This window comes from Trypanosoma rangeli (assembly GCF_003719475.1).
Source record: "Trypanosoma rangeli strain AM80 chromosome Unknown Tra_15.4_contig_00229, whole genome shotgun sequence".
Lineage (NCBI taxonomy): Eukaryota > Euglenozoa > Kinetoplastea > Trypanosomatida > Trypanosomatidae > Trypanosoma > Trypanosoma rangeli.
In genome coordinates this window covers 869-12662 of record NW_021705973.1, presented here as the reverse complement: position 1 = coordinate 12662, position 11794 = coordinate 869, and the positions used below count along the sequence as shown (strand labels likewise).

At 49.2% G+C, this 11794-nt stretch overlaps 10 protein-coding genes across 10 annotated transcripts in view, besides 7 other annotated features; 1 reads left to right on the top strand and 9 right to left on the bottom strand.

The window, feature by feature from the left end:
* Positions 1 to 402: 402 nt before the first annotated feature.
* Positions 403 to 870, bottom strand: TraAM80_06347 (maoC-like dehydratase; the record flags this gene model as incomplete). Its single annotated transcript, XM_029383197.1, has 1 exon — positions 403 to 870. One exon carries the CDS (start codon positions 868 to 870, stop codon positions 403 to 405), a length of 468 nt encoding a protein of 155 aa, XP_029236965.1.
* A 151-nt stretch (positions 871 to 1021) lies between these two features.
* Positions 1022 to 1522, bottom strand: TraAM80_06346 (uncharacterized protein; the record flags this gene model as incomplete). The annotated part of the gene is made up of 1 exon (XM_029383196.1): positions 1022 to 1522. One exon carries the CDS (start codon positions 1520 to 1522, stop codon positions 1022 to 1024), a length of 501 nt encoding a protein of 166 aa, XP_029236964.1.
* An 86-nt stretch (positions 1523 to 1608) lies between these two features.
* Positions 1609 to 1659: a microsatellite.
* Positions 1660 to 1895: 236 nt separating this feature from the next.
* Positions 1896 to 3467, bottom strand: TraAM80_06345 (putative acyl-CoA dehydrogenase, mitochondrial precursor; the record flags this gene model as incomplete). The annotated part of the gene is made up of 1 exon (XM_029383195.1): positions 1896 to 3467. The coding sequence occupies one exon, from the start codon at positions 3465 to 3467 to the stop codon at positions 1896 to 1898; it is 1572 nt and encodes a 523-aa protein (XP_029236963.1).
* A 25-nt stretch (positions 3468 to 3492) lies between these two features.
* Positions 3493 to 3531: a microsatellite.
* Positions 3531 to 3562: a microsatellite.
* Positions 3532 to 3579: a microsatellite.
* Positions 3580 to 3655: 76 nt separating this feature from the next.
* Positions 3656 to 3701: a microsatellite.
* Positions 3702 to 3729: 28 nt separating this feature from the next.
* On the bottom strand, positions 3730 to 6066 carry TraAM80_06344 (pre-rRNA-processing protein TSR1; the record flags this gene model as incomplete). The annotated part of the gene is made up of 1 exon (XM_029383194.1): positions 3730 to 6066. The coding sequence occupies one exon, from the start codon at positions 6064 to 6066 to the stop codon at positions 3730 to 3732; it is 2337 nt and encodes a 778-aa protein (XP_029236962.1).
* A 166-nt stretch (positions 6067 to 6232) lies between these two features.
* Positions 6233 to 6267: a microsatellite.
* A 410-nt stretch (positions 6268 to 6677) lies between these two features.
* Positions 6678 to 6700: a microsatellite.
* A 234-nt stretch (positions 6701 to 6934) lies between these two features.
* Positions 6935 to 7408, bottom strand: TraAM80_06343 (uncharacterized protein; the record flags this gene model as incomplete). The annotated part of the gene is made up of 1 exon (XM_029383193.1): positions 6935 to 7408. One exon carries the CDS (start codon positions 7406 to 7408, stop codon positions 6935 to 6937), a length of 474 nt encoding a protein of 157 aa, XP_029236961.1.
* Positions 7409 to 7427: 19 nt separating this feature from the next.
* On the bottom strand, positions 7428 to 7778 carry TraAM80_06342 (uncharacterized protein; the record flags this gene model as incomplete). Its single annotated transcript, XM_029383192.1, has 1 exon — positions 7428 to 7778. One exon carries the CDS (start codon positions 7776 to 7778, stop codon positions 7428 to 7430), a length of 351 nt encoding a protein of 116 aa, XP_029236960.1.
* Positions 7779 to 9261: 1483 nt separating this feature from the next.
* On the bottom strand, positions 9262 to 9573 carry TraAM80_06341 (uncharacterized protein; the record flags this gene model as incomplete). The annotated part of the gene is made up of 1 exon (XM_029383191.1): positions 9262 to 9573. The coding sequence occupies one exon, from the start codon at positions 9571 to 9573 to the stop codon at positions 9262 to 9264; it is 312 nt and encodes a 103-aa protein (XP_029236959.1).
* An 823-nt stretch (positions 9574 to 10396) lies between these two features.
* Positions 10397 to 10975, bottom strand: TraAM80_06340 (uncharacterized protein; the record flags this gene model as incomplete). Its single annotated transcript, XM_029383190.1, has 1 exon — positions 10397 to 10975. The coding sequence occupies one exon, from the start codon at positions 10973 to 10975 to the stop codon at positions 10397 to 10399; it is 579 nt and encodes a 192-aa protein (XP_029236958.1).
* Positions 10976 to 11058: 83 nt separating this feature from the next.
* On the top strand, positions 11059 to 11379 carry TraAM80_06339 (uncharacterized protein; the record flags this gene model as incomplete). The annotated part of the gene is made up of 1 exon (XM_029383189.1): positions 11059 to 11379. The coding sequence occupies one exon, from the start codon at positions 11059 to 11061 to the stop codon at positions 11377 to 11379; it is 321 nt and encodes a 106-aa protein (XP_029236957.1).
* A 45-nt stretch (positions 11380 to 11424) lies between these two features.
* Positions 11425 to 11794, bottom strand: part of TraAM80_06338 (uncharacterized protein) — a gene marked incomplete at both ends in the record, with an annotated part of 708 nt that continues 338 nt past the window's right edge. Inside the window, one exon of the mRNA XM_029383188.1 lies at positions 11425 to 11794. This exon is cut by the window's right edge and continues 338 nt beyond it. Within this exon, the coding sequence (XP_029236956.1) occupies positions 11425 to 11794 (370 nt within the window).

Genomic DNA, 11794 nt, shown 5'->3' with positions numbered 1-11794 from the left:
CCTCCGCGTCACCGACTGCACACACTTTCTGCTCCGCGTCGACCAACTTCAGTAAAGCAACACTATTAACGTCAGCCTCTCCCGTCATTGTTAGGTCAACGGCGTATTCTTCTTCTATACCCCTCCCTTCCATTCGCCCTCATTCTCGCTCTATCCCTTTGGGCATTGCTTCCTTCCTCACAATTCACACACAGATCATTCGGAACACATCCAAAGCTTCAACATAAAAGCCAAGAGCCAAGAAGAAGTTGCTGCATACGGCCATAAACTCTCGCCCCCTGATTTATGCTTGCTTTTCAGTTTCCCCGGTCCGCTCAAACCACGCAATCACTATCTCCGAGGCTTCAACATTACAATGAATCTAGAAAAGGCACAATACGTTTCCCTCCTCCCTCCGCTCGTTCACTCACTCTCCCCTTCAAATATCACAGTCTTGTTCATCCCCACTGCTGTGCCCACCACACAAGGCGTCTCCTTCCCCGTCTCTGGATCAATGCGGTTTACTGTTGTACGAAAGGCGAGCAGGAACTTGCTCTTCTTGAATTGAGTCAACGTCACCCGCGCCTCCACCTCGTCTCCAACAAACACCGGTGCCACAAATCGTAGTGTCTGGCTCAAATAAATAGACTGTGGCCCGGGTAACTCAGAGCCTATCAGTCCCGAAAAGAGAGATCCGGCCAGCATCCCGTACACGATAGTAGAAGGAAATCCGGCAGCCTTTGCCGCACTTTCGTCGACATGGATGGGGTTATTGTCCCCAACCAGCGGACCAAACGCCTTAACGTCCTCCTGAGTAATCACACGGCGTACGAAAGCCGTGTCCCCGATTCGAACTGTCCGGCTCATAACTTTCACACCTGCCTTGAGCATGCTCAGCAACCGTTAGTAATAAAAAATAAAAAATGAGCACAGACCCATCCCTCAGTAAATGAAAAGACGACAACATGTAAACAATTTCGAGTCAAGAGAATCACACTAACTAGAGTTTTATTTTAATTATATATAATCTCACTCGAGTGCACTAGATTCGAGAGTACTGAAGTGTATTGCGTTGCATTACTTTATTCCAGCGATGCTCCCATCCACCCCGCTTGAGATGCGTATCTGTTCCCCAACCAGTGTAATGCACCCGATGCACCAATAAGTTGCCACTACGCACCATCTTGTTCATCGTCCAGTACGAAACGTTGGCGTATGGAACCCACTCCCGTGTTCCTGGAACACCTTGGACCGCGTGATAGCGATCGACGTTGGCTAAGCGATAATACGGCACCTTAAATAGCCCATACTGATTATATTGAAAGCATGCAACCTTGCGTTGTAACATCTTCTGCCGTGTGCCTAATATTGTCTTGGACAACGGCTCATCAAGTTGCGAAACGGCGCGACAAACACTGTACAGCCAATTGTCGCGAAAGGACTTTTCGTACATTAGCCTAGACTCCAAAACAAAGTGGGTATGCCGTTTTGGCACATCTTGTCCTATATGCCGCATAAGAAATCCTACATTCAGCCGAAGCATTGCGTACCTATTCGCCACACCTCTGTAATGATAATAATAGCCAAGCAAACTAATATTTTTTCGGCTACATGTGTTGTTGTTTTTTTAGAAAAAAACAAAACAAAACAAAAATAAGGAAAGAAAAGAAGTAAGAAAAGTGTCTGCTGTTAGAAACTACAACAGGAAGGGATAGAAACCCCCATTTTATCTTCAAGCACAGTGATGGGTTATTGTTTTCTTCTTGTTCTTGTTAATTAGACCTCTCTTTAACTTGTCTCTCTTTGCGTTGTTGCTTCAATTTCTGCATTCAATTTTGAAGTGTGTCATGTGATAAATTTGCGATACTCAAATTGTCTTTTTTTCGTTTGGTATTACCCTTCTCCACTTCCTTGAACTACCGCAGTGCGTCCTCGCAAACCTCAAGGGCAATTCGCTTATAAACAGTGTCAGCAGTCTTACCAATGTTGCAGCAGTCTTCACTGAGGGAAGTGGCTCGCTCAACTGAAAATTTGATGAAAGCTGTCGCCAGTTTTCCCTCAAGCCTTGCTGAAGGAAGACCCTTTGTAAGACACATAGAGGCTCTCGACGCGACGGCTGACGCCGCGTACAGTAGTGAAGCAGCCTCCCCAAGCCTGTTAAGAAGAAGCTGCTGATAGGGAACTTGTGAACCATTTTTTACAAACGTTGCCTCTACAGCTTCACCAAACTTTACCACTGCCTCGTCAATTTGCGACGCCTCTGAAATATTTTTTATAGGTACACGATCACGTACACCCATGAAACGAAGTGCTCTTGCTTGCATCATCTGCAAGGTTGAAGCCCTCTGGAAAAAAAGACCGTAGTCCTCAACACCGCAACAAACAGCTGTGGCATAAAGAAAATCTCGCGATTCCATTAAGCTGAGAAGTTTATTGGTTTGACAAAAGTAGTTGTCTATCGTCGTGTTGGGTGATTTCAATAATTCCAGCCTGTGTAAACACTGAGCTGTGGTGGCCTGCACAAAGGCGCTAACAAGGGTGCACTCCAGCAAACTATCTTCTCTGGGTACATCCATGTTAGCTGTCAGGGCATACAGAGTTGATTCCATGGCGTAAACTGCGCAAGCAAAAGAAGGAAGAAGTTCTGCAACTCCTGTCCCTGTATTTGCACTTTGCAATTCTTCCACAAGGCGTTTCATTGTACCCAACAAAGATACTGCATAAAGATATTCTTCTGTAAACAATGCAATCATTACATCTTTAAATCCCTCACCCATAACACCAACAATGTCAGAGGCAGGGGTTTTTTCCAAAATAATGTTATCCCCTTCAATTTTTAGGCCTGGAGCACCTTTTTCACAGATAAAAAGAGAGCTCCGAGTTGCAACAGTCGCACCATTTTCTGAAGACTTCTGAGTCAGTGTTTTGGCTAACAACAAAAAGTGTGTGGCAGATGCTGCAGCGTCACACCGCTTCTGACCTGTCAAAGCATAGCTCCCATCATCACACATTACAGCTTGTGTAGTATTCATGCTGAGGTCACTTCCAAATCCATCTTCTTCAATAGCCCATCTCATTTTTATAGTTCCATCAGACATTGCTGTTAAGTACTTTCCCTTTAAATCTTTAGCACCAGTTGATGCCAAGAGATGAGTACACACACCACTGTGCCGAATGGTGGTCAGTAAGTCGTCAATACAACTATTACCTAATTCCTCATAGACAAGAGCATGTGCCGTGTGACCGAGTCCCAATCCACCATACTCTGTGGCGATCCTTGCACCATAAAGATTCCCAAGTGCATTGTTATTCGTTCGAATACTTTCCAGCACGGATTGAAGATTTTCTGCCTCCTCACCCTCCAACTTTCTACACGGGTAAGGAAACATCTCTTCCGGAAGAATTTTAAAGTTAAAAAGACCTCCTATATAAGAGACGTTACGAAAGCATTGTATCTGCCCAAAAGACTTGACAAACCTTCGCATCATTAACGGTCGATCAATCTCGTATTGAATAATAGTACTATATGCAATATATATATATATATATATAAGAAAGAAAAAAAGAAGAGAGAAAAAAATAACAATAATAATAATATAAGCCACGCGCAAGAAAAATCAGATTTTCAAATCTCAACCACAAATTTTGTTTACTTATAATGTGTAGATAATATATGTATTGTTATGTATCATGTGATTATTGATAAATGTTTTTTGTTTTTTTTAGAGTGTATATTTGCATTACTTGGTGTTACACTTCTTCATTTGAAGAATTTGTTATATCGGAGATATTAAAGGGTAAAGTTGTCCATTTGGGAAAAATGCGTTTGTAAAGATCCATGCAGACAAGATCGTGTTGCATAACTTGATCGTTAAGAGCAGCCTTAAATAATCCATGCGTTCCCACAGCCTTGATTATCTTCCCTCGTCGTCCCATACGAGTATGTAAGTCCACAGGCTGAAACCATCGCACATCTTCTTCATTAAAGAACATGTATTTAACTACAATTTGCTTTTTGTGGATCGTCGCCACACGACCCGTCAATACAGCGCGTTTTAAGATCAAAAGATCCGGATCTGGAGGTAACACCCCTCCGAAGCATGCTAACCGCAGCGAATCTCCGGATTCCTGTTCCTCCAACGAAGGTACCTCAAACAAAAGAATTGGACATGGTTGATACGAAACTGGTCCAAAGAATGAGGCCAGACGAAAATTTTCAGATGGGTGGAAAAAACGAGCGAATTTGGTGCGATCAGATGCCGTAATATCGCTAAACAAAGGAGACACATAAAACTTCCGGAATCCAATGTGTGCCAACATGGGTGTCTTTGACTTGATTGGTTCTTCCCATTCCGCATTTTTTTGAACCTTGAAATGTAGTACAGACCACTTTTGCTCGTGTTCCAACTGACCCGAGGCAATAATATACCCACTAGCCATGGCGTTTTCCCAGACCTTTTGTGAAACTCCTACAAGAGTAACGTAAACAAAATGACCAATTTCCACAGGCCCTTCAGCACATTTCGTTAACGCGGCTTTACGAATGCGTGTAATGCCTTGTAACTTGTATATGTAAGCATAATGTGGTGGAAGATTTTCTGTAGGGTCCCATTTGCCCGTTGAAAAACTTTTTAAGCCACGGTACTTTGCAAATCTCTGTCTAGCGGGCAAGTTCAAAGGTGTATCAACCATGTCAGGGTTCCACGCATCCTCTTCGCTTTCTTGACGAATTCTTTGAATTTCTGCCGCACGCTCTTCATCAGTCATGCGTTCCAAGCGAATAATATCTTCCACTTTAAGAAAATCCACATCGGTTTTTGATGTTCGATGTGACAAAAATTCCGCACCAACAAATGCGTCTTCTTCCCCCATTGAGGCTAGTGGCATTGGGGTTTCTTCTAATACTTCATTTTCTTCAAGATCATACCACGCCGCTTGATAGTCTGACACACCTTCAGGAACCTTAATCTGTTTTGCACCCAATGAGTGATGATAGGCCAAATCCTCCTCCGTGGGTCCTTCAGTATCCTCAAACGTGGCATTAGCTTGGACATGCTCCAATGACTCTCGCTGTTCCAAATCAGAAAAATCTCCATATTGGGGATCCCCAGAAGCAGGATCATTGAAAGTGATACTCTCAATTTGATATGTTCCGTGATTAGTAAGATGAATTAGTTGTTTAGAAGAAAGCGGCATCCCTCTTAAATAGCCTCCAATTAGTAATTTTTGATTATTACTAAAGTATCTACCTTGCTCAACCACCAAGTAGGGATGTTGCTCACGCCACAACAAAGAACGCAGTTTTGTGACTTGTAGATGGCGCAGCAATGCGCCATACTCATGACCTTCGATAATAGCAAAAGTCTTTGTCGTATCTGGAAGAACTGAAGTAAAGTAACGTTGATGCACTCGCAAAACCTTTTGACGCTGTTTTTCAGTAAAGGTGTCCAAATTTTGGAGAACCACCGCAACGCTCGGTACGCCTTGTGCATTCAGAGCAGTGATCATAGACCTTGTGAAGTCGGTAATACATAACCCAATATCTCCAAACCACGTTGTTCCACTAACCATGGAGTCATCCTCATCACCACCAGCAGCCGGGGTGTCTTGTATTTCTTTTATCGTCTGTTGAACTGACTGAGATGCGTCCAGTGCTAGGACCAAAAAATCGGCAACCTTCGCAATATCAATACAATCTTGATCATTGTATTGGTTTTCCCACATAAATGTAAAACCCATCTTTTTTTCTTTAGACACCACGGAGAAGGGAAAACAAGTATCAGGTTTAACACCATCCATAGCATGACACATGCCCTGAACAACCAAATCAGTGTTTCCAGATTCATTTGCAGGAATCACCCCGATCACTCGTGGAGCACCAACGGAACCTCCCATTCGCTTCCTTTGAAGAGCCAAGGCAGATCTTTTGCGCTGAGATACCGCATTTTTCCGAATACGTTCCTTGGAGTCCATGGGCTGAACTGTCTTTACACCCGCGGTGTTTGAAGTGATGGAACGTCCCTTCGCCTTCCCCAAACGCGCACGTTTAGAGCTAAACCGCTGTTTGTGAACCTTGTTGCGTGCCATCTTAACCTGTAAAGGGACACCTCCAAAAGATTTTTAAAAAACCAGAAAATCCTTATTCACAAAGGGTTCCTTCGTAAGGTTGCCAACAAAGAAAAGCAGGGAAAAAGTAAATTGGACGAACAAACAAAGTTTTTCTTTTGAATTTCCACCTAATTACCATCCATGCAAAAAAAAAAGACAAACACAAAAAAAAAAGGAAAACGACATATTCAAGGGTGTACGTTTGTAGAAGATCCAAACCCCAAACAAATTCAACGATAATGATCGTAGTACCGTTATTAAAAAGTATTAAATTAAACAAGTAGCCAACGGAAAACGCCCATAATCTCTTATTATTATCAATATTTTGGCACAGATCCAGCCCCCACAAAAACAGAAAAAAACAGAGGAAAACACATACATATAGATAAAAAATAACTACGGCCCCAAAAACAAATGTTACTCAGCAGAACAAGTTGCTTCAAAAAGTTATCAGAATCGAAACCACACAGAGCATACCTGCCATGAATTTGATGCACCTCAAGAAAATATATGGTCCTACTTCAGCCCATTAGTTTACTTACCCCTTTCTTTAATTGTTCTACTTTGGATCATTCAGTCTGATCTCCCCCTTATTAATTTATTTGATTTATTTTTAGCAGATAAGAAACAAACCTCAGCATCACCAAAAACAAGCCACCAATAATACAAGATTGATATACGCAAGAGTAAAAAAAAGGCATGAAAATGTTTCTCCCGATAAGTTCAGGGCAAGACAGAAAATACATCATAATAATTCGAAAAAAAAACAATCCGCTCTTCCTACGCATCTTCCTTCTGACCATCCAGAAAAAAAAGCACAAGCAAAAAACAGTTCCCACATACGCACTCAAAGCAGTCTTACTTTGGAAGAAGCCTGGGAAAGCCAGGAAACAATCTCAAGAGAAAGCCAGGAAACTCCACGCCGGTTCTCAATGGGTGAAAAAAATATGAGACAAAATAGATGGCGTATTTCACGCATCCTGCTGTCTTGCATCGTTGCCAGTGCCCTCATAAAAGTATTCCAAGTTCCACGAGAGTCCGCCACGATACAGGTATCTGATAATACATCCTTCACTCCTGTTCTCAATACTGTCTTTTTGTAGTTTATTGTTTTGTTAAAATAATTGCGTTGCAAAATAACGGTATTGTTGTGGGCACTGTCTTGCTTACACAAGAGAGTCACCAACCAGACACCCATGAAAATGACCACAAAAGCTCCAAAGTGGTCCTCAAGCGTGAACGCGGCATCAGCCGACATCTCGCGAAGGTAGCACCAAGAAATCGCTCGCCACGCTCTCTGCGCCAGCACCCCCCATCCCATAGTCCATAGAAATCCACCTTCAAGGCTCCAATCGCACTTTGCCGCGCTCGCCAAGGGAAACCAGAAAACCAAAACCCGCATACACACTCCGCACGGAGAAGACAAAGACAGAAGAGATCCGCCAAAAAAAAAAAGAAACCCTCGCCACGCCGCCTCGTCGCTCCCGCCCGCCCCCGCTCGCTCGCCCTGGCTCCGGCTCCGGCTCCGTGCTGCGACGTGGGGCGGGGACGGCGCTCCCCGACGCCTTCGCGCACCCTGAAACCCACTCCCGATCACGACCCGCCACTGTTTCCATACCGGCCGGGCCGGAGGCAACCAGAGCCAGCGGCGCCCAAACCAGCGCACAATAAGCACCCACACCCCGATCCATTAGTAAAATCCGGCGGGCGCCTTAGCGGGAATTGTTCCCTTACTGGGCGGGGTGGCAGCCACGCGCCGCACCGCCTTCGGTCTTCTTCCGCGTGAGCAGCCCCCGGCGACAGTGCGAAAAGGAGCGGCCTGAAGCCGAAGCGTTTGAGAGAGGAGGCCACCACGCCAGCACAGATTTTCCCCTTTGGAACTGAGCGATTGGTTTCTACAATATGCTGCGGGGGCGCTTCGCGAGGGAGCTTTGCAGAATCTCGGCCACAACCCCTTCGGGGACAAGCGCCAGAAAACGCAGAAACGACCCCCCGCCCTCTCCGTAATTACGGGCCGCCTGCCGTGCGGCAAAGCAAAGCGTTTTGGAAAATGACGCCTAGCGGGGGCCGTTTTGATTATTATTTTTTTTTTGCAAATGGAGCCCTTTTGCCGCGGCGCGCGAGGCTTTATCCACCCCCCCCTCCCCCCCGTGTTCTTTAACGCCACAACCGTCTCCGTGAAAAAATGGAGAAGTTGAATCTGAACTCTCACGCCGATTCCATTTCAGCCCCAGAAGAGTGGCGGGGCGGCGGAAGATGCCATTTGGGATTTTGGAGGCACGCTGTGCTGAAAACGGGGGCGTGAAAGAAACCAAAACAAAGCAAGACCAACTATTAACGCAGCAAACTAAAGACGCCCCCTCTTCCAACATACCGGCGTCGCCGCCCATGTCGCTTCAGGCTGTGGGCCACAAGTGGCCGCGGGCGCCTAACACGCCACAAAATAATGCCCGGCAGCTCCGATTCCCCCCATAGCCAAATTTGGCTTGCCGGGCCGCAAGGAAACGCACAGCAGAAGAATATGTGCCCCCATGCCTAGTGGCCCGCGCCGTGTCTAAAGCACAGTGTGCTGTGGTGCTTGGAGCTGTCCTTGTTGGGGAACCCGCCGGCATGTGCGTTCGGCATTCGCCCAGCAACAATGTTTGGGGTACATTACAGCGCCCCCCCCCACCCCGCCCCTCCTCCGACGAGAAAATATCGGCGAGGCTTCATCTGCGCCATTTTGGCTGTTATTGTTGCTTTGTTTTTCACGGTGTTGCCTTTCGATATGAATAGACAAACCGGGGCGAAACACACACCGCGCGCCACACGCCACACGAAGGTGGGGGTGGGCGCCCTTGGCCGGGAGGAGCTTGGTTTCAGCACGGTGTCGAGCGCTGTGGCCACATGTTTGTGGAGCGCGTCTCGCAAAGCATGTGCTTTTTGCACGGTGTGCGGAGAATGTGTTCCCTCACTTTTTCTCCGCTTTGCGTCGTAACGCGCTTGTTTTGCTTCATGTGGCAATGCGGTTGTCGCTGGGTCAACCCCGCGTATGCTGTGGAAACCACCAACCTCGCACTGCTTTCCTCACCCTCTATAAAACTCCTCTGTAGTGGTGGAACTTTGTTGTGGCCTTTGAGTCGGCCGTCTGAAGCACCGACCGCTGGCTACGGATCCTGGAGCGGAGGGACCTCTCTAGTAGCATGTGCCGCCTTCACGCGTCGCACCACCCACCCAACGCGACACACCCGCGTGCAACAGGGACATTCGAGACGCCCCGGGTCGGCAGTAACTCAGAAATGTGGAATCCCTTTCGGTCGCAGTGTGGTCAGAATGCCAGGCCAAGAGCGGCCCGTATAAACTTTGCAAACACGTATGGGAGATTGGCTGTATAGGTGAACGCTGGAGCGGGCTGGGTTTAATGCCAGAGAACTCCGCCGTTGCAGGTTCGTCTTGAGCTACTCGTAGATGCAGTAAGCAGTTGCTGCAGTTGAAGTGGCACTGCATTCTACAACGCCCGCCCCAAGTCAGACAACGAAGGGCAAGAGCGCGCTGGACGATACGCCCTCACAACAGCTGCCGGGGCGTTGTTGGAGGCGCCTGGGATTTGCGACGCGATGCTGCCTCGCCTCCAAAACTTCCCGCGGCGTCCGGGTTCGGCGTGCTTCATGCTGCGCCGCTATACAAACTCAAAATGTCTCCCTGTCGGTCGTCGTAACACGGCATTTTGGGCGCGTTATTGCCTGCCAACCGCGCGGGGCCGCTGGCGCCCATTTCGTCGCCCGCTGGACCCGCGCCTCGCTGACGCCATGGCTGTTTAGTATGTGTTTGTGAGCCGGCGATCGCACGGAATATATACCTTATCGCGGACTGGCAAAACAACGTCCGGTCTGCTCGGACCGCCTGGGGAACAGCCTGCTGAGGAGAGGGGGCTCCGGGGACGCTGGCCCCTTACGTTGGAGTGAGCGGTGGCAGAAACTACCGACATCGCGGGTTCGCCTGCCGCTAGGAAAAGCCGCAGCCAACCGAAGTGACGCGATGTGCCTCCGGAACGTTGCGCCATAATCGTTTTTTCCGCAAGCCGCTGCGGAACCGTTTTTGGAGTTTCCTAACCCTCAGGCGAAACGCTGGCGCTGGGTCGGATAGTGAGTGGGCTCTTCTTCCTCCACACATTGCGCTGTTTAGCGTCTAACGGAGGCGATGGCACCCGAGACCTCCTCCCGGCACACCCCGACACGTCCCCAGCACTTCTTTCGCAAACTCCTCACCCAACCTCGCTGTGGGGGACACCAGTGCGTCAAAAAAAAAAACTAACGGGCTATTGAGCACATCAGCAAGCCAAACTAATAGTGGAGCTCCCCATGCGGCAAAGCACGCCATCCGTCACTCTGTTCGGGCCCCGTTTAAAATGCACTGAGGGGTGGCAGCGGGTCCATATACAGCCGTCGCCGGCCTGCTGGATGCGGGCGGTAGGTGCAGCAGGGGCTCGTTGAGGCATATTTCCATGGCCAGGCACTCCGCCCCGTGGCCGCGCGCCAGCGAGCTGCCACCCACCCCGGCGTATGGGCGAGTATCTGGCGCCCAAACGAAAGGACGGCACAGCCAGACTTCGCTCCACGCTCAACGGAGCCATCGGATCATAGGGTATAGTGCGCATTGGATTTGGACGCCGCCCGCAGCATGCGGGCCCTGTGCTTACGGACCGGCGGCGTCTTAAGGCACGCACGCTTGGCAATGTTAAGGGACGCAGCAGCATGGGCAACGTCAAGCCACTGATGCTCGTGCGCCCATCCGCCGCCAGAAGGAGGGCCAAGCGTATGGGGCGGGTGGGCGGGAAAAGCACCCGAGCGTGGCGCCCCAACTCCCCTCCATTGGCGCGCGCCCGCAGATAGCATCGGGTGCCGCGCATCGGCAAAACGCCCTCAAGCAAGAAAAGGCAAGCCTCCTCTCTAACGAAAAAAAAAAAAACGAATTCCAACCGAAGTGCCTGCAATGGCGCTGGCGGTGAAAATTTGGAACCCTTCTAGCCACGTCAAATTCGACGGCGCCGCTGCCTCGCACAGGGGTTTGAACTCAACGAAGGCCCTTTGCATGAAGCAAAGCGTCCCGCTTTTACGCTTCCACCTTGTCGTAGGCATCGCTTGCGTCTTCCCCAGCCGTGCCGTTGCAGCGGTGAGAGTTCCCCACGCCGGACAGCCACCCCCACGCAATGGGTGGATGAAAACTCCCAAAAGTAGCGGTGGGCGGCCCTCCGCTAGGGCGACACCGCCCACGCGCAGCATGGGGCGAGCCGTGCCGTTGGGTGCCGAGTAGCATGGGCATCGCCTTCGCCGCACTGCGTTGCACGTCGTCTTTGTTTTATTTGCCCAATCCAAAATGCAGCCCAAGGCTTGCTACGGCCTGGTCTCGATGGGGCCTCTGCCTTGGGCTCGCGCGCCGAATGCCAGGCCGCCGGCGAAGAAGGGATGCGCGAGGATGGGGGCGCCCACCAGTTTCTCTTACTGGGGCTGTTAGCGGCAAAGGTGCAAAGCCGTGGGCCAAAAGCTGGCTACCGTGGGGCACCGCAGGTGAGCCGAGAAAGGGGCGGAGAAGGTCTCGTGTATACGGGCCCTCGGCGGGCGGCGGGAAAGGAATTCCGCCACCCAACGGACCAGGTGCAAATCCGCCTTGCGCTGTTTGATTGCAGCGAATACAAAACTGCAACCATCTGAATAGGAGGCCCCGGTGC